This window comes from Herpailurus yagouaroundi, unplaced genomic scaffold, assembly GCF_014898765.1.
Source record: "Herpailurus yagouaroundi ecotype Mexico unplaced genomic scaffold, PumYag 142, whole genome shotgun sequence".
Lineage (NCBI taxonomy): Eukaryota > Metazoa > Chordata > Mammalia > Carnivora > Felidae > Herpailurus > Herpailurus yagouaroundi.
In genome coordinates this window covers 50,294,065-50,315,751 of record NW_024412397.1, presented here as the reverse complement: position 1 = coordinate 50,315,751, position 21,687 = coordinate 50,294,065, and the positions used below count along the sequence as shown (strand labels likewise).

The following is a 21,687-nucleotide window of genomic DNA, read 5'->3' as shown; positions in this document are numbered from 1 at the left end:
ACTCACCGACCGTGAGATCGTGACCTGGTTGAAGTCGGACGCTTAACTGACTGCGCCACCCAGGCGCCCCAAATTATCAATGTTTAAAGTATCAAATGATTTTTGTGTTTGATAGATTTTTTTTATATTCAGCCAAGCAGATTTATATTTTATTATACTTAATTGTTTCTTCATTTAATTACTAATTTAGTTTTTTTTTTTTAAAACAATATACATTCTAAAAATTTAAAGGGAAAAAATAGTTCTACAGGGTTTGTTACAAAAATCATTTCCTTCTCAACTCTGTTTTCCCATCCTGTAGGGGCAGCTGTTTTCACGTCTTTCAGCTGATTTTCTTCATATATTTTGCCTCCATATCTTCCAGTAACATCTATTGTTTTTTCTTGATTTTTATGTTTGGGGAGTTACCTTTCAATACTTCACTGTGAAAATGAGGTTTCAGCTTTCTTTCCAGCCCATTCCCTTCACACACATACACGCTCCTCCCAGTTTCTTTATGTGGTTAGGTTGTATTGTAACTTTGTTAAGATTAAAATCGACTGCGCATGTTATTATTTAAATGACATTCATATCTGAGCTGTGACTGATTCTAGATTGTATTTTCCTATACAATTGTTTGCTTTCCTTGATGTTCATAATTTTTTTTTATTTAAAAAATTGAGGTGTAATTTACATATAGTGAAATACATGGAAAAGTTTTGACAAATGCAAACATCCATGTAATTCACACCCCTAATAAGATCTAGGACTTTTCCTTTATTCCAGAAAGTTCACTTGTAGTTTTTCCCAGTCAGTCCCTCTTAACTTCACACATAAAGTTTTTTTCATTTGTTTGTAATCTGTATTGTTATAGTTAATTCTTTTCCAAACTTCTAATTGACTAATCTTCCAAGACACTTAGTTATGTCAGGTATGTATTCATTTCATCTTCTGAGAGATGATAACATAGGAGAAAGATGTGTTTTTTTAAGTTATTTTTTTAATTTGAGGTCTTCCTCAAATCTCTGATCTTAGCTTGTTCATTCATCTCTGAATAAGACATTAAGCTACTTGGTGCTCTCTTTGCTTGGATAGAACTTAGTGACTGACTTTGCATTATGGTGATTATGCATGTGGAGCTTTTGGGGTCTCTAAATGCTATCATGTAGAGGTCTGTTCTTCATGGCTATTCAGATGTTTAAGGAAAAAAACCATTTTTCTGTCTAGGGTCTATTTGCATGGCAACTAATGCTCTGTCATTGAGTTTGAGGAGAGGGTCTGGAGTGTGGCCATTGCACATCAGACATCTGCCTGGGGTTTTTCTTCTTAGCCCTGTGATGTGCTTGTTTTTGCAGGCTTTGACTTTGTCTGAAGTTCCTAGGTTTTGTGTTTCTTTTGTCTGTAAAGTCAGAACTTCTGTCTGCTTTCTCTCTTTCAAAAATGTGTTGCTTTTTATTGTTTTCTGATGTTAGGTCTTCCTTTCTCTTTGTCTTTATGTCTTTTTGTGTTTTTAATTATTTTACTGTCTTTTTAGTGTAGTCTGAGGAGAAATGTGATATAAACGTGTGACCAGGCTACCATTTTTAACCATCTTTTATGGTTTTATGGATGGGAGCGGATGGGGTGGGATTAAGGAATTGTACTTAGCCTTGGGTATGTCATTGGGAAATTATGCATTTATTCAACATCTGAAGTGAAGAAAAGATTGGAAATTATTGCTTTATAATATAATAGTTGTATATGGCTACCTTGCTAATTCATTTATGTATTCCTCCTGATAGTTTGCTTACAGTTAGTATTCAGTATCTTTGTCAAATTGAATTTATTTATATAGTAGGCCATCTTTTCTGAAAGTTTTTATTCACCTCATTGTTTTTTTTTTCATTGAAACATACTCTGAGCTTTTTAATTCAAATAGAAGTGAATATACAAAACCAAAACGACATTTCTCCCTCCCTTACTTTCTTTTTTTAACTTTTCAGATTGGCTAAAATAGTTCTTTCATAGCTCTTTGAACAGTGGAACTTTAACCTTTAAAACAAACGAACAAAAAAATGCCTGCCTCACTTCTAAATTACAGAAGAGTTTCTGGTGGTCTATGCTAGGATATATGGAAAACCAACCTAAATTATTTTCAAAGAATCCTACAATGTGCTAGATTTAAACCTACATTATATATTGGCTCTTGGTGACATTCCTTCATCCTTTCTTTTTTGTATAGGTAAATGGACAATGTGCTGGTCACACAGCTATGCAAGCTGCTAGTCAGAATGGACATGTTGACATTTTGAAGTTACTTTTGAAGCAAAATGTGGATGTAGAAGCAGAGGTAATTAAACTGTTTGAAACATAAGTAAAAATTAATGTCCTAGAAATTATACTTCTATATTATAAGATGGATTGCTTTCATTCCTAAAGTTTAATCTTCACCTAAGGCTCTTCTGATTGAAAAGAAAAATTTGACAAGAGATAACATGAAGCATTTCTTGTTTTTCTTTTGATTCTTCAGTATTGTAGCCATAACCATAAGTGAAGATAGGAATTGAGTTTTCCTTTACTATGGTAGGACCACCATGCTGCTGGGGGCTGAATTGGATTCATCCAAAAATCATACTGAGGAAGTTGAGGGAAGGGGAATGTATAGATCATGTAGGTCAAGATTTTTACTGATCTGTGACACTCAGAGGCCTTTCTTTGCTTTTTGTTTTCCCTTTCATAAGGGAATCCGTAATTTAGAATTTGTTTAGTCTTATTGTTTCTTGATTTTAATGTGGATCTTTGAAAATTTTACACGGCGTGTTTATCACTATGTGTGTGTGTGTGTGTGTGTGTGTATGCTTAAATTAATTTAGAGTATATTCTTTTAAAAGGGAAATGAATATTTTTTACTATCATTGGAATTTTAGTTGAGAATCTATGTATGGTGTGAAGGATGGCTTCCTTTGTTATAGTTAACTATAACCTCATTATTGAAAAAATGTTAAAATCACATCTGTTTTAGTCTAGTGGAAGATTATTTAGGAATAAGTAAAATTCTATCAAATTTAGACTAGGTAGAATGTTGTAATTTTGTCCAAATGATACTCCCATTTGAGGAAGCTTAATCAGGACTTGGATTTCTGAGGGGTAAATTAGTAGATGAGCCAATTTTTACTAATTAAAACATTTTAAAGACACATATTTCAAAAGAGAAGTCTTAAGTTATTTTTGCATTTTTCTCAGATTGAATGTATTTTGACAGCTACTGTTTTTTTACAGTTGACAGCTAACTATGAAGAATCATTGGTGTTGTAGTTGTAAATAAGTGATTTTTGATACTGTAATTTTCTGTTGTCTAAAAAGAACTTGAATTTTATTTTATTTATTAAAAAAATTTTTTTTAACGTTTATTTATTATTATTATTTTTTAATTTTTTTTTCCACGTTTTTATTTATTTTTGGGACAGAGAGAGACAGACCATGAACGGGGGAGGGGCAGAGAGAGAGGGAGACACAGAATCGGAAACAGGCTCCAGGCTCCGAGCCATCAGCCCAGAGCCTGACGCGGGGCTTGAACTCACAGACCGCGAGATCGTGACCTGGCTGAAGTCGGACGCTTAACCGACTGCGCCACCCAGGCGCCCCACGTTTATTTATTTTTGAGACAGAGAGAGATAGAGCATGAATGGGGGAGGGTCAGAGAGAGGGAGCCACAGAATCTGAAACAGGCTCCAGGCTCTGAGCTGTCAGCACAGATCCTGACATGGGGCTCAAACTCACGGACCGCGAGATCATGAGTCGTTCGCTCAACTGACTGAGCCACCCAGGTGCCCCTTGAATTTTAAATTAGCATGTAGATGTTTATGAACTATATGATAGTTTCATTATTGTCATGTTTTTATGAATGAGATTATATGATTTGAAATTGCTTTTACAGTAGCAATTTTTAAGTCACTTCTTTCTTAGTTGTGAATTTAGGAACACAGTATCACAGGGGTTTTTTTTTTTTGGTAATGAAAGAAAGACAATTTAAATTTAGTGTTTTGTAAATGGGAGACAGTTACTTTATTGTGTCATGGCTTGGAGAGATAGAATGAAATTCTCTGAGTTCAGTATCCCATTTTTTAATTTAATGAATCCAGAAACTACAGTAGCAACAACTACTAAGAAACCAAGGCCTTTCTGATTATAGCTAATAAGGCAAGAGGCCCCAAACCAAATTTTTTTGCCTCGTTTTTTATAAAGTGTGCTTTCTGATTCAGAATTTAATTAATACACCTGACAACGTGGGACTATCTAGCCATTTGTGTTTCTAAAGACTTCTTGTTCACATTAGGTGTTGTGCACAATGGGAGTGCAGTTGTGGGACTGGGAACAAAGTTGGCACTGTTCCTCTATTGAACTCAAATATACAACAAATGGTTAGTTGATACTTAAACCTGATGAGATTGGAGTGTGGCTCAGTAGGCTAAGTGTTTACAAATAATTTCTTTGAGAGTTTGAAAACTATGTCACCAGATCAGTGGGATACATCTGGACTTCAACCATATGTCCTCATTTGGATTTCCATTTTGTGCATTTTCTGTTTTAAAAACCATTGCAGGCAGATGTAATTCTGTAAATTATTTCTGTATGTATTTCTATAAAATAGTGTGAGGAAGGTGAATTAATAACAGTTTACCAATTGCAAACAAAAACCAAATTTAAAAATTGGGTTAAAATATAAATGCCAATTCATTGCCTAAGACTAAAACAAAACATCCTCAAAGTCTCATTTTTCTAGAATTTAAGACTCTATTAGAAGCAGCAGTGTAATTTTTTTTTTTTTTTTTAGAACAGTGGTTTTCAAGTGGGGGCATTTTTGTCCTATGGGGGACATTTGGAAATGTCTGGGACCATTTTTGATTGTCATAACTGGTAGGAGGTGTGGTGGTTTGGGTACTACTGGCATCTAGTGGGTAGAAACTAAGGATGCTACTGAATATCCCATAGCACATAGCACAGCTCCCATAACAAAGAACTATCTGGCCCAAAAGGTAAATAGGTCCAAAATTTAGAAACCCTGGTTTAAAAGATGGAGAAAATAGTTAATTTTACAAATGCACTTAAATTTGTGGTTCATCATTTGTCATTATTAACTTTTTTTTATTGGAAATTTTAGATATTTATAAAAGAATAGTATAATGAATCCTGTGTTCCCATTACCTCTCTTCACTTATTTTTCACGGCCAGTTCCCGCTCTGCTCCCTCTACTGAATTATACTGAAGCAGATCTAGATATATTATTTTATCTGTAAATATTTTGGTATGTATCCTAAAAGATAAGTGCTTTAAACTTCATTATACCTTTACCAAGTGTAAAAGCAATAATAATTAACAGTATTTTTTATTTTTATTTTTTCAATGTTCATTTTATTTTTGAGAGAGTGTGAGTGGGGGAGGGCAGAGAGAGAGAGAGGCAGACACAGAATCCGAAGCAGGCTCCAGGCTCTGAGCTGTCAGCACAGAGCCCAATACGGGGCTCAAACTCATGAACCATGAGATCATGACCTGAACCAAAGTTGGATGCTTACTCGACTGAGCCCACAATGTTTTTAAAAAACTAATTTTATTAAAACTTTTGAGGTTAGCTGAAGAATAAAGAGAGTAATATATTTTGTTCTTTAGTCATCTCATTCTGTAACCTTTCATTTTTTTCATGTGTATTAGGAAGTGAGTGGGTTGCAAACTATAGCCTGCAGGCCAAATCCAGCCCTCCATTTATGTTGTTAAGTATTACTGGAACACAGCACATTCATTCATTCATTTATTTATTGTGCATGGCTGCTTTCATATTGCAACTGCAGAGTTGAATAGTTGTGACAAGATACTATGTGGTTTGTAAAATCTAAAATACTTACTTTCTGGGCCTTTACAGAAAAGTTTGCTAGTCCCTAGTATAGATGACTGTTGCATTTTTGTTTTTCAGTTGATTTAAGCTATCATTACACTAAATTATACTCCTGAAGCCAATGTTACACCATATGTTAACAAACCAGAATTTAAATAAAAATTTGAAAAAGTAACCACTTAATTATTTCATATATATTGTACCTTTCTGATATGTGATAAGATTATATTTTTTTCCTATTTCTTTTTCTTAGGGAAAACTCAGCTATTTTGAAAAGTTGTCTCCATGTAGGTCATAATCTACTAAGTACAGTAAGATTACATTCTGTTACCTCCTTAATGTATAGGTAAAGGCACTGAGGACTGTGAAATCTTAGGTATGTTTTTATAAGTGAACTAATTTTGGATCCTGCAGGGACTAAGTATTTTTTTTCCACTGATGAAGTATAATATTAAAGGTGTGAAGGATTGAATGGAAGACCAGTTCTAAAAAGTGTGTCATTTACAATTAGTTTTCAAATACAGTACAAATATATACTGCAGTTGTCAGGAAACTTGGGGTGGTTTTATCATTTAAGATTAATGAAAACTATTCTGAAGAAGAACAATACTAAATTTTATCAGGAAACCCAAGTTTTAATGGTATTGTTGCTGTCTAAAGAGATATTGGGCAAAACCTGTAACTGGTATAAGCTTCAGTTTCCTTATCTATGATAATAACTTAAAGGGTTGGGGTGTGGAGTAAGGGAAATAATTAAGATACTATTTGTAGTATACAACACCACCAAAGGAATTTATGATGTTATTATTGCCTTTGTTTGACTGTTTTCTTTCCAACTGGCAGAAGGTAGACAGTATAGTTTCTCAAGAAGTAGATACTAATTCTGTCCGATTCTGCTTGTCTAGTAATGAAAACAAAACTGTAGGGGCACCTCAGTCAGTTAAGTGTCCGACTCTTGATTTTGGCTCAGTTTCAGATCGTTTTGAACCATGATCTCATGGTTTGTGGGATCAAGCCCTGCCTTGGGCTTAGCGCTGACACTGTGGATCCTGCTTGGGATTCTCTCTCTCCCTGTCTTTCTGCTCCTCCCCCACGCACGTGCATGCCCTTTCTCTCTCTCAAAATAAGTAAATAAGTTAAAAAAAACCCAAAACTGTAGTAACAGTTTATGTAAATGTAAAACTGAGAAGGAAAGGGCAAGTGGGCTTCAAGACTGGGCAGTTTAAGGAAATTCTTTTCTTAAAAACAAGTTAGGGCTCAGGATAATAATCTTCAAAGTGGCTCTAGGAATTGGTATACATAGTTCCTGAAGGATCCATGTTGATTTAGATTATGAATGGAGGCTTCCCTACCTCCTTATTCCACACTATGCCCCCAAAACTGGTACTATTAAAAATGTGGCATGTCAACAAAAGATTAGATTTGTAAGACTTAGAAAACAGGCTTTAAGTTGGCTTTTATAGGAAGGCAGGCTAAAATCTGAGATTGCCCAAACAAAAAGGTCAAGCTTTACAAGGGGACACACTAGAGTTTTAGCCTTCCCTTATCTGTAAATTCTTTTAGTTGCTCAGGTTGAGTTTTAAGAATCCTCGCTGATTTCTCTTTTGTTTTTTCATATTACTTATCTGGTAATGAGTAATTACCATCAGTAAATCCTGTTGGCTCTTCAAAATATATCCAGAATTTGAACATTTTTTTATCCTTTCTGCTGTTACCATCCTAGTCTTCACACTTCTTCCCCCAAATATCCTCATAGCTTTCTCTCTCTCATGTCTTCAGCTATTCTTTGGCTGGGAGGCCATCCCTTGGCTGTCATCTAATCCTTCTTCCCTCCAGTATTTTCCCTATGGCCCTTTTACTACTTAAAATTTACATTTTATTTACTTATTTTGTTGATAATATTCTATCTCCCCCACTAGAATGTAAACTCTATGAGGGTAGGAACTTTATTTTGTCCATTGTTGTATCACCACTATCCAGAACAATACTGAGCTTGTAGTAGGAACCCATTAAATACTCACTGAATGAATCAACCAGAATACACCACTTCCAAACAATTGTGTTGAAGTTTTAGCATGATCAGAATACCAGCATCTTAATGAATTGAATGAGTTTTAGGAAAAAAAGATGAAGTAAAATACTACTAATTATATCTGGGGATAATAAAATAGTTTAACTAATTTACTGGAAGTGTCAGTATATTCAGGAAATGTTTAATTCCATTGATGTTAAAAATCATGGTAGTTACTGAGAGGATTCTGGGAATATAGTGATGTAGGAAGTAGTAGAAATTCATCGCCCCACCTAGATAACAACAGTACTTGTAGAATTCTTTCTGATGTAACTATTTTAGAACTCTGGATTCTGTTGAAATCTTGCTACTTCTAGGGGAAGGGTTGGAGGTTAATTGTGGTCAGTGTTGTCAATTTTAGCTCTTAATTCAGCAGGAACTACCTATATGCCAACCTTTAGCCCAGTGGCAGGCAGCCGTGTTTATGTTCCTAGATCAGCTTGCAGGAGCCAGGGTGGGCAACAAGGACTCTTTTCTACAAACATCAGGATCTGTGTTCTGATCACTGATTGCTGCTTCTGATCATGGAGGTGGAGACACAGAGGTGGGCCGCCGTTGTTGTACCCTCCCATTGTTGTAAGCCATTCCCCCTTCGCTGAAGTGACTTCCAGAAGATTTGAAGATTGGTACACCCTCCCCCTCTCCCCCCCGCCCCCACTTTTTTTCTTTTTCTCCTTCTGGGAGCCTGGCATTGAAGACTAGGACATCTAAAAGCAACTACTGTGAGAAACTAGAAGGTCACTGCACATGCCCAAGGAAAGGTGCAGGTTCAGAAAAGACCTTTTTACACCTTAGGCTATAAGCACAAAGAAAGCCTAAAACAATTAAAAACAAAACAGGAAAAAAAAACCCCAGAAAACCCTGCAAAAGGGGAAGCATCTGATTTTAAGAGTTACCGTGTTATTAGAATCAAATGTCCAGATTTCAACAAAAAAAATCACAAGGCATACAAAGAAATAGGAAAGTATGATCCATTTAAAGGAAGAAAAATAAGGCAACAGAAACTGCTTGTGATAAAACCAGATATAGGCTTACTAGACAAAGGCTCTAAAACAGTTATCTTAAAGATGCTCCAAGAACTAATTGAAGATGAGAAGAAGGTCAAGAAAATGATGTATGAACAAAATGGAAATAACAGTGAACACAAAGATAACCTAAAAAGAAATCAAGAAGAAATTCTAAAGTTGAAAAGTACGATAACTGAAGTGAAAAATTCATGGAGATATACAAAGACAGATTTAACCAGACAGAAGAAAGTCCCAGTGAACTAGAAGATAAGACAATGAAAATTATGGAGTCTGAGGAGTAGAAGGAAAAAAGATTGAAGAAAAAATGAACAGAGCCTTAGGGACCTGTGGGACACTATCAGGTGGACCATGATATGCACTGTGGGAGTTTGAGGAGAAGAGATGGGGGGGGGAAGGAGGAGCAGAGAGATTATTTGAAGAAACTGTGGCCCAAAACTTCCCAAATTTGATGAAAGACCTGATTACAAACATCCAAGAAGCACAGTGAATTCCAAGTAGGATGAACTCAAAGAGACCTATGCTGAGACACACACAATATCATCAAACTTCAAGAGCCAAGGCCAAAGAATCTTGAAAGCAGCAACAGAGGTAACTTGTCACTTATAAGGAATCCTCATAAGATTTTCAGATTTCTCATCAGAAACTTTGGAGTCCAGAAGATAGTGGACTGATGTATTCAAGGTGCTAAAAAGAACACACACACACACACACTCACACACACACACACACACCCCCCACACACACACACACACTGTCAACCAAAAATCCTGTGTCTGGTAAAACTCTCCTTCAAAAATGGCAGAGAAATTAAGACATTCCCTAAAACTGAGGGAGTTTGTTACCACTATGCCTGCCTTGCAAGAAATCCCAAAAGGAGTCCTGCAGGGTGAAATGAGTTGTTTTAGGTAGTAACTTGAAGCCATAAGAAGAAATAAAATCACTGTAAAGGTAAAATATGTAGGCATTTATAAAAGATAGCATTATTTTAACAATATATTGTCTATAATTCTTTCTTTTGTTTCCCACATGGTTTAAGAGACTAATACATGAAAAAATTATTAGTCTAAAATCTAGTATTATTGTAATTTTGGTTTGTAAATCTACATTTTGTTTTCTGCATAATTTAACAGCTGATGGATTTAAAAAAAAATTATATTTTTGGGCACACAATGTACAAAGTTGTAATTTTGTGGTGACAGTAACTGAAAGTGTTGTGAATGGACCTGTTAATGAGTTTTTGTAGGTTATTGAAGTTAGGCTGGTATAAATTTGAAATTAGTATTATAACTTTCTGAAGTTAAATATAACCCCCATGGTGACTGAAGAAAATAGATATAGAATATACATGAAAGGAAATGAGAAGGGAATTAAAATGTTTCACTTCAAAATAACAATTAAATATAAAAGAGGACATTAATTTGGAAAATGAGGCAACAAAAGCTGTATGGTATCTAGAAAATATATAGGAAGATGACAACAGTAAGTTATTCCTGATCAATAATTACTTCAAATGTAGGTGGATTAAAGTATAAAAGACAGAGACTGGCAGAATGGATTAAAAATGATGTAATATATTCTCTGTATAAGAGACTCAGTTTAGGTGCATAGCTACATAAGTTTAAAGTGAAAGGATGGAGAAAGATATTAATGCAAATAGTAACCAAAAGAGAGCAGGAGTAGCTCCACTAATTTTAGACAGAATAGAATTTAAGTCATGAAGGTTATAAAAGACAGAGATGGGCATTATTTTTTTTTTTAATTTTTTTTTTTCAATGTTTATTTATTTTTGGGACAGAGAGAGACAGAGCATGAACGGGGGAGGGGCAGAGAGAGAGGGAGACACAGAATCGGAAACAGGCTCCAGGCTCCGAGCCATCAGTAGATGGGCATTATTTTTAAAAAGTTCAATACAGCAAGAAGATATGACAATTATAAATATTTATATACTTAATAATAGACCAAACAAATAGATGAAAAAAATTGACAGAAGTGACGGGAGAAATAAACATTTTTACAATAGTACCTTGAGACTTCAGTATCCTACTCTCAGTAATGGATAGAACAACACAATAAAGCCAAATAGAGCTAATAGACATCTATGGAGCACTCCACCTAACAACAGCGTGCACATTCTTTTCAAGTGCACCTTGTACGTTCTTCAGGACAGACCATACGTTAAGTTGCATATTAAGGCTCAGTAGATTTAAAAAGGTAGATGTCTTACAGAGTATCTTCTCTGACCACAATGTGATGAAGTTTCAAATCAATAACAGAGGAAAAACTGGAAAATTCACAAATTTGTGGAAATTAAAATTAAGCAATGAATGGATCAAAGAAATTGCAAGGGAAATAAGACAATACTTAGAGATGAATGAAAACAAAAGCGGAACATAACTAAAACCTGTGAGATGTAGTGAAAGCAGTATGAAAGAGAAGTTTATAGCTATACATGGGTACATTTAAAAGATAGATCAGATAGGGTTGCCTGGGTGGCTCAGTCATTGAAGTGTCTGACTTTGGCTCAGGTCATGATCTTGCAGTTTGTGGGTTTGAGCCCCACGTTGGGCTCTATGCTGACAGCTCAGAGCCTGGAGCCTGCTTCAGATTCTGTGTCTCCCTCTTTCTCTGCTCCTTCCCAACTAAGGCTTTGTCTCTCTCTCAAAAATAAATAAACAGTAAAAAAAAAAAAAATTTCAGGGAGCCTGGGTAGTTCAGTCTGTTAAGTGTCCGACTCTTGATTTCAGCTCAGGTCATGATCTCAGGGTTGTGAGATTGAGCTCCACAGCGTGGAACCTGCTTGGGATACTCTTTCTGCCCCTCTCTCTCTGCTCCTCCCCTGCTTGTGTATGCACTCTTAAAATAAACATTAATAAATAATAATAATAACAAAATAGTAAACAAAAATAAATAAACATTAAAAAAAGACTCTGAGTACTAAAATCAGAAATGAAACTGGGGACATTACCATTCCAAAGAAATGGAAAGGTGTATAAGTGAGTACTTTAAAGAGTCGTATGCCAACAAATGGGATAACCTAGATGAACTGGACAAATACCTAGAAACACAAAACCTAAGACTGAATCATGAAGATACAGGAAATCTGAATAGACCTATAGCTAGTAAGAAGATTGAATCAGTAATTTAAAAAAATACCCTGACAAAGAAAAGCCCTGGAACTGATTGATTCACTGATGAACTCTACCAGACATTTAAAGAGCTAATACCAGTTCTCAGATTTTTCAAAAATGTCAGAGGAGAGAACACTTCCTAACTCATTCTATGAAGCCTGCTTTACCCTGATCATAGCCAGACAAAGTTACTATAAGAAAACTACAAACCAATATCCCTTGTGAAGAATGATATAAAGTTCCTCAACAAAATACTAACAAACCAAATTCAGCATATTAAAAGGATTATACACCATGACCAAGTGGGATTTATTCTTGGACTAAAGGAAAGTTTAGCATACAAAAATCGATCAATGTGATAGCACCACATTAACAGAATGAAGGGAGAAAACCATGTGACCATCTCAATTGATGTAGAAACATTTGATGAAATTCAGTACCCTTTTATGATTAAAAAACCCCCAGCAAACTAGGAATGGAAGGAAACAACCTTGACATAATAAAAACCATATATGAAAAACTGAAAATTTGTCCTCTGGGATCAGGAAAAAGGTAAGGATACTCACTTTTCCACTCACATTCAACATGGTACTGGAAGTCCTAGCCAGAGTAATTAGGCATGAAAAAGAAATAAAAGGCATCAACCTTGGAAAGGAAGAAGTAAAATTATCTCTGCAGATTATGTGATCCTTTTATCTAGAAAACCCTAAAGTTCCACACAAAAAACTTTTAGAACTAATTAAGATATTCAGCAAAGTGTCAGGATACAAAGTCAATGTACAAAAGCTAGCTGTATTTCTGTACACTAACCATCAACAATCAGTAGGGGATATTAAGAAAACAACTCCATTTACAATAGCAACAAAAATAGGAGTTAATTTAACCAAAGAGGTGAAAGACTTGTACAATGAAAACTACAAAATACTGCTGAAAGAAATTATAGAAGACATATGCAAATAGAAACCTATTTCATGTTCATGGGTTGGAAGAATTTATATAATGATGTCAGTACTGTCCAAACTAATCCACATGTTCAGTGCAAACCTTGTCAAAATATTAGTGATTTTTTTTTCCCAGAAATGGAAAAATCCATTCTATAGTTCAGTATGTCATCTCAAGATACCCTGAGATAGCCAAAACCATCTTGAAAAGGAATAAAAAATCTGGGAGACTCATTCTTCCTGATTTCAAAATTTACTGCAAAGGTACAATACTCAAAACAGTTTGGTACTGGCATAAAGACAGATCTATAACTCAGTGGAACAGAATAAAGAGTCCATTAATCCTTGCATACATGGTCAAATAATTTTTGACAAAGGCGCCAAGAGTATTCAGTGAGGAAAGGACAGTCTTTTCAATAGATGGTGCTGGGAAAACAGGATATCTATGTACAAAAGAATGAAGATGGACCCTTACCTCAAATCATCTACAGAAATTAACTCAGTAGGTCAAAGACTTAAATGCAAAAGCTAAAAGTATAAAACTCTTAGAAGAAAACATTGGGCAAAGCTCACAACATTGGATTTGGCAGTGATTTGTTGGCACATGCAGCAGAAGAAGAAATAGGCAAATTGGACTTCCATGAAAATTGAAAAATTCTGTGCACCAAAGGACACTATCAACCATGAAAAGGCAACCTACAGAATATGGGACAATACTGGCAAATTGTATGTCTGATAATGGGTCGATGTCCAGGATATGGAGAATACTTAAAACTTAACAACAATAATAAAACCTGTTTCAAAACTGGACAAAGGACTTGAATAGACATTTTCCAAATAATATATATGGATGGCTCATAAGCACCTGAAAAGATGCTAAACATCACAAATCATTAGGGAAATGTAAATCAAAAGCATAATGAGATACCACCTCACAGCTAGCTAGTCAGATGGCTACTATAAAAAAAAAAGAAAAAAAGAAAAAAAGCCAAACAGAAAATATGTGAGGATGTGGAGAAATTGGAACCCTTTGGGGAGGTTGGTGAGGATGTAAAATTGTATGGCTGCTGTGGAAAACAGTATGGTGATTTGTTAAAAATAGAATTACCGTATAATCCAACAATTCCATCTCTGGGTATATACCCACAAGAATTGAAAGAACAGTGTTCATATCATTATTCAAAGTAGCTAAAAATTGGAAGCAACCTAAGTATTCTTGATTTATGAATGGCTAAACAAAATGTGATATATACATACAATGGAGTATTATTTACTTAAAAAGAAAGGTAATTTTGCCTCATGCTACAATGTGGATGAACCTTGAGGACATGATGCTAAATGAAATAAGACAATTGCAAAATATAAATACTGTATGCTTCCATTTATGTGAAGTACCTGGACTAGTCAAAAATCATAGAGACAGAAAGTAGAATAATGGTTTCCAGGGGTTGGGAAGAGGGACAATGGAGAATTATTGTGTAAAAGGTATAGTTTTAGTTTTACAAGATGAGTTCTGGAGATGGATGGTGGTGATGGGTGCATAACAATATGAATATGTTTAATATCACTGAATTTTATACTTAGAGATGGTTAAGATGATAAATTTTATGTTACTTGTATTTTACAGTAAAAAAAAATCATTTGAAAAACATGATTGTAGGGGCACCTGTGTGGCTCAGTTGGTTAAGCATCTGACTCTTGGTTTCAGCTTAGGTCATGCTCTCACGGTTTGTGGGTTCAAGCCCCACATTGGGCTCTGCACTGACAGTACAAAGCCTGCTTAGGATTCTTTCTCTCTTTGCCCATCCCCTGCTCATGCTTGCTCTCTCTCAAAATGAATAAATGAACTTAAAAAAAAAAAAACAAACCATGATTGTAGGGATGCCTTGGTGGGTCAGTCAATTAAGTGTCCAACTCTTGATTTTGGCTCAGGTCATGATCTCATGTTTGTGAGATTAAGCCCCGCATCAGGCTCCATGCTGAGCTTGGAGCCTGCTTAGGATCTCTCTCTTACGCCCTCTCCCCTTCTCCCCCACCACTGCCACTCTCGCTCTGCCCCTACCCCTCACATGTGCACATGCTCTGTCTCTTGAAAAAAATAAAACCAAAAAACCCATGATTGTAATTAAGGCATATTAAAGATTCAACTCTGTACCCATGTTGGTTCTTACTAGCTAGTAGGTACTGTGGTGCATCCTGGGGATAAAGATGACAAAGATACAGTTGTAGCCCAAAAGAAACTCGCAGTCAAATAAGAATAATGTACTTGGAGGGGTTCCTAAGTGGTTCAGTTGGTTAAGCACCAACTCTTGGTTTCTGCTCAGATCATGATCTCATGGTTCAAGCCCTGCATCAGGCTCTATGCTGGCAGCACAGAGCCCTCTTGGGATTCCCTCTCTCTCTCTTTCTCTCTCTCTCTCTCTCTCTCTCTCTCTCTGTTCCTCCCCTTGCTTGCACTCTCACTCTCTCTCAAAAATAAAAATAAACATTTTAAAAATGATGTACTTGAAAACAAATAATTATACTACAGAGTGGTAATAAGATTTTGTGAGAGGGGATGTTTCATAGGGGAGGGAGAGGTTGTCTGAGCTGAATTGTAAAGGGTATCTGTTCTCAAGCCAACAAGGTGAGGAATCAACGCATTGATATCTGGGGTGAAGTATATGAACATAGGGGGTCAAATAAGTTGGTAAGTTAGAGTTTTATATGTGAAGCAATGATGGCAGCAGATGAATATGATATGGTCCACAGAAATAGGTTTTAAAGAGGTTTGTTATTTATATAGTAGGGTTACATTAGAGTTTTAAACATAGATGTTATACTTTACAGAGGGAATTTGTGTGTGTGTGTGTGTGTGTGTGTGTGTGTGTGTGTGTGTGTGAGAGAGAGAGGGAGGGAGCGAGAGAGCGCACAGAATAGATTGGGGTAAAATAAAGTGGAGGCAGGGTAAGCTGTGGCAATAAGTTAGGTGACTGAGAATCAAGACCTAAATTAATTCGTGGTAGGACTGGAGAAGAGAGAAGAGATGTGAATGTAAATTGAAGAGTAACAAGCATAGAATTTTGTGTTTGTATATTTTGTGTCTCAGGGAGAGGAAGTAGGTGAGCATAACTTACACATACTGATTTTGTTGACCATATGGTTTGTGGTTCTGTCAGCTAACCTAGGGAATGAGAGCAGATTTTGCAAAGTTCAGAGGAAAGAGGGGGATAAGAGGGTAGAAAGACCCAAGATCAGGTTTAATTTGAGGCCCCTGCACAAATCCTTTCAGGTAGCCTTATTGAGATCAGCTGTGATCCTGTCCCTCAACATCTCATTTGGTGCCAGGATGGGAGACATAATAATGAGCTTCTATTAGGTGTATTTGGATACTACAAATGGATTCAGAAGAAAGCAACAAAACCTATTCAAGTTTTTATGCAGCTGAGGTTTTTTATTTTGAAGAAAAACAAAGTAATTGTTTTCTACTGTATATATTTTCCAGAATCTTGAAGTTTCTCTTATGTATATATCCTTTTGACATATAAGAGTTTTTAATTTTTTAGTGGTTTTTTTTGTGTGTAAATAAATTGTTGACAGGACCTGCATAACAGTGTTTCAGTAACAGCTTTCTAACAATCATAAACATATGGTACATTTCATAAATAGATCCTGTTTTTATTTGGCGAGTGTTAGTGGATTGATGTTATTTTTAACAGAAGAACCACTTAGATTGCCTTAAAAATTATAACAAAAAATAAATCTAAACAAATTACAGGGAAGGAAGAGCTTAAATCTAAGATTCTGAAACATAATGCTACTAGAGAGGTTTCATCTCTTTGTCTCTCTGTCTCACACACACACACACACAAATCTAGAATTTTCTTTTGTAAAAAGCTGATTTCTCTGGGTTGCTTAAATATAATGCTCAGAGACACATGAGTTGAATCAAATCTTTCACGTGGTAGCGTGCTAGTTCCTTTATGCTCAAGGTTGACAGGTAACAACTAGTTTGGCTTAGTTGGCATATTAGTAAGGTAGAAGTACTGCTGAGTTAGTTTCCTACCTTTGCAAGGGAGGTTGTCAAATTGTTGTGAACCCCTATATTAGCGGTTTTACTTTTAATATCTGTCTGAGAATATTCTAAGGCTAAAAACTATTTTGAATTCAATTGTTTTGAACTGTTGTTTTGTTTTTTTGTTTTTAATTTTTATTTATTTTTTTTAATTTTTTTTTTAACGTTTATTTATTTTTGAGACAGAGAGAGACAGAGCATGGACGGGGGAGGGTCAGAGAGAGGGAGACACAGAATCTGAAACAAGCTCCAGGCTCTGAGCTGTCAACACAGAGCCCGATGCGGGGCTCGAACTCACGGACCGTGAGATCATGACCTGAGCCGAAGTCGGCCGCCCAACCGACTGAGCCACCCAGGCGCCCCTGTTGTTTTGTTTTTAATTTAAATCTGTGAAAAGTAGTTCAAATAATGCTGAGTACCATATGGATTTTCAAACCACTTGCTAAAACTGGACTCCATGAGAGGGAAGGACTGTGGGTTGGGAGTCATTGCTCTGGAGAAAGTCTCAGAGCGTGCTTACTTCTGAGTGTCAGAATTTGAGATGTCTGAAATAAAGAGAGTATCCTTATAATACATATCTCCATCTGGATCGAGCAAAGTGATGGGACTTCTTTTTTAGTGTAGACTATGTATATTATCTTCATGGTACAGTATGGACATTTTTTTCCTCTTTAAAAAGTTGTTTCTTATATTTGAAAAAATAAGTAATTGGGTCTTTCTCTGCCTCTCATCTCCAGAAATTTGCCTGTTATAAAAGGTAAGACTTTAGGGGTACCTGGGTGGTTCAGTCAGTTAAGCATCAACTCTTGATTTTGGCTCAGGTCATGATCTCGCCATTCATGAGATTGGGCCCCACGTGGGACTCTGTGCTGATTTAGCAGAGCTTGCTTGGGGTTCTCTCCCTCCTTCTCTCTCTGCCCCTACCCTGCTTGTGCATACCTCCCCACCCCACCCCCGCCAAGTAAATAAATGAACTTAAAAAAAGGTAAGGCATACCTCCTGGATTTTTCTGAAATAATTTTGGGTTTTGGATATGTCAAGTTATGCTGATTTGTGTGTCATTTTTTTATCTTTTCAGGTAGTACTTAAATTTTTTCTGTTCTTGAATATACAGAAGAATGTATCCTCACTAGCCAGAGATAACCAATGTTAATATATTGATATATTTCTCTCAAAGTTAATTGAGATCTCAATTTGGCATCCTGTCTTTTTTAAATTGCTCAACTAATATTTATATAATTTTTATGTCATTAAAAAACCTTTGTAAAATTTTTTGAATGGAAAGAACGTTTATAAATGGTTGTCTCATCATTTAACATTTTCCTAATGTTGGCTTACCATCATCACTGTTAACTTCTGATAAAAGTATTGGTCCACTATATATGTGAAATAGTGTATTGATCCAGGTTCATCATTTCTGTTTGGAGTTAATCACTGTTCAAGTGACTTGCTAGTTATTTTGTTGGCTCTGTTCTTTGTAACCTTTTCTCACATTAATCTGGTTCTTGATGAATTATTATAGCTTCAGGTATTATTTTTATTTCTAAAATAATTCACTCACTAATTCAGATTTCAATGATGATGTTTAGGATAAAGATGGAGATCGAGCTGTTCACCACGCAGCTTTTGGAGATGAAGGTGCTGTTATAGAAGTACTGCACCGGGGCAGTGCTGATTTGAATGCTCGCAACAAGCGCCGACAGACACCACTTCATATTGCTGTTAATAAGGGCCATCTTCAGGTTGTGAAGACTTTATTGGACTTCGGCTGTCATCCTAGTCTCCAGGTAAAGTCTTTCATGAAGAATATTCTGCAGGCATTGCTAGGATTCTGTTAAAGCGAAGTACTAAGTTCTCTGGTAAGCATTCCTTTGTTACCAGTTCATTGTGTATGTTCGGTCATAGGAAATGATCCCAAAGGCATAGAATATGATAAAATTGGCAGCTATTCCTTCTTAGAAAAGCCTTTTTAAAGAAAGTGTCCGTAGATTAATTTTATATTGGAAGGTGAGGATGGGGACTTCTTGCAAATATATCAGCTTATGAATTGATTTAATTTTATTTATCATAACGATGAGCTTCTGCAGCTTAAGGAAGTGTAATAGGCTACATTTCATGATGCTTTATAACTATCTGAATTATTTTAATTGTAGCTTAATTTATCTTAGAGTCTTAGTCTAGTCATTAGTTCAGGAAGATTTTCTGTTTTGGAAAATATACAGGGTTTTAGGGTTAATTTACAGTAGGACCTAATTTTTGAGGCAAGAATCACCTAAGAGATGATTCCTTCTACAGTTTTAGCAACCAGATGGATTAGATTGGATAAGTGTCAGAGAAGTAATGAAGAGGAAAAACAGGAGTAATGGGACTGGAAGTTTGAGAACTGAAAGAATTGGAGATTTTGTTCAGCTAGATGGTTATCAGAGACTGATATATCTGAGGCACAGCATTTTGGAACTGATAGGGTTTGGAACTTAGACCCTCTAAGTGGATGGCAGAATTGGAGGATGGAGGAAGTAGAGAGTGTTAATCTGTTGAAGGAGAGATAATTTATACCTATTGATTTTATTTGGTCTGAAATGGGAGGCAAAGTCATCTGTTGAGAGTGAATGGTCAGTAGTAGGTATAGAAAAGGTAATTGAGAAGAGTGATAGAATATTTGGAATAGCTACTGTGGGGACCAGAAGGTATGACCTAGCAGGGCCTGTAGAAGCTTATTCCAACCATGTGAAGAGCCTAGCTGAAGTTGAAGAGTATGAATTTTTAGTGCCACTGCATCGGAGGACAGAAAGTAGACGGTTGGGTTGAACTTGGGTTAGGAATCTGTTATGAGGGTACATGAGTATATGTCTGGGATTGGCCAACTTTTTCTATAAAGGGCCAGATGATAATTTAGGCTTTCATATAGTTTCTATAATGACTATCCAGTGCTCCAATTATAGCGTGAAAGCAGCCATTGATAATACATAAATGACTGTGTGTGGCCATGTTCCAATAAAACTATTGACAAAAACAGGTGGCAGGCTGGATGTAGCAACCGTGGTACATGCCATAGGTATGACTTAACATTTATGGAACTATGAGATGAATGCGGTCTAAATTACCCATTTATGCAGATAACTGAAAATGAATAATAACTTACTGCTAAGTAAGTTGATTAATGAAAAAAGTAGTCAGCTTGAAAAAAAGAGGAAGACTGAGACTGCTAAATTTTCTTTTACATTTGTTTCTATTTTGATTAACTAACTGCTTTTCTGCCCCTTGCAAACATTTAGATTAATGATTTTCACCCATGACTACACAATATATACAGCTGGGGAGCTCTGAAAAACTACTAATGCTTGGGTCTCACTCCCAGAAATTCTGGTTTAGTTGGTCTGGAGGACAGCCTGGTATCTTTTTTTTTTTCTTTTTTAATTTTTTTTTCAACGTTTTTATTTATTTTTGGGACAGAGAGAGACAGAGCATGAACGGGGAGGGGCAGAGAGAGAGGGAGACACAAAATCGGAAACAGGCTCCAGGCTCTGAGCCACCAGTCCAGAGCCCGACGCGGGGCTCGAACTCACGGACCGCGAGATCGTGACCTGGCTGAAGTCGGACGCTTAACCGACTGCGCCACCCAGGCGCCCCAGCCTGGTATCTTTTTAAGAGCTCCCCTATAGATTCTAAATGTGCAGCCAAGATCGAGAACTACTGATTTTTAAATCATTTCTATGGGGCCCCAAGACTGGTGTAAGTTTGTTTTGAAATTTCAGGCATAACAATTACTGGTAGGAATGGGTATAGCCGGCTATTTTAAACTAATGAATTTTGAGGGCAGCTTTTTCACCTCATTACTTTTTATAATTAGCTGAATCATACTTGAACGTGATTATTTTTCCTTTTCTTTGGTAGGCTACGTGTTCATTGTGTTTAGATTGAGTATGAATTTATTTAATATAATGAGGCTCATATCTCTTGCCTGCATCTTAAAATTTAACATAGGATGTTTTGTTGATGGTTTTTGGATATGGCTTCTGTTTTGTAGTTCAGTATATATATTAGTATTACATATGATGTTTGGTTCAAGAACTGATGAAAATCTCTTTAAATTACAAAAAGGATTCTGAAGGTGATACCCCTCTTCACGATGCAATAAGTAAGAAACGTGATGACATCCTGGCAGTTCTTCTAGAAGCTGGAGCAGATGTTACCATTACAAACAATAATGGATTTAATGCTCTGCACCATGCAGCACTAAGAGGAAATCCCAGGTAAAAGATCTCACTTTTTACTCTAGCAGTTTAAAAATATTTTCCTAGTGCTAGTCCTCTTTTTCTCATACTGATGAGGAAATAATGACTTATTTTAGTATTTTATAAATCATTTTAAGGTCTGTAGAAATTATGTCTTCACTATTAATTTTATATTATATTTTGGTTGTTAAACTAATGCAAGGACTGCCTGGGTGGCTCAAGCATTAAGCATCTGACTTTGGCTCAGATCATGATCTCACAGTTGGTGAGTTTGTGTCCCATATCGGGTGAGCTCGAGCCCTGCTTCAGGTAAAAACAGGAGGCCTGGGTGAGCCCTGCTTCTCTCTCTCTCTCTCTCTCTCTCTCTCTCTCTCTCTCTCTC

General features: G+C 36.1%; 1 protein-coding gene across 1 annotated transcript in view; it reads left to right on the top strand.

Moving 5' to 3' along the window:
- The window catches only part of MIB1 (MIB E3 ubiquitin protein ligase 1), a 130,803-nt gene that overhangs the window by 53,389 nt on the left and 55,727 nt on the right, over positions 1-21,687 (top strand). Inside the window, exons 10-12 of the mRNA XM_040479243.1 lie at positions 2,201-2,308; positions 18,660-18,857; positions 21,172-21,323. Coding sequence (XP_040335177.1) covers positions 2,201-2,308; positions 18,660-18,857; positions 21,172-21,323 — 458 coding nt within the window. The remainder of the gene's footprint in view (positions 1-2,200; positions 2,309-18,659; positions 18,858-21,171; positions 21,324-21,687) is intronic.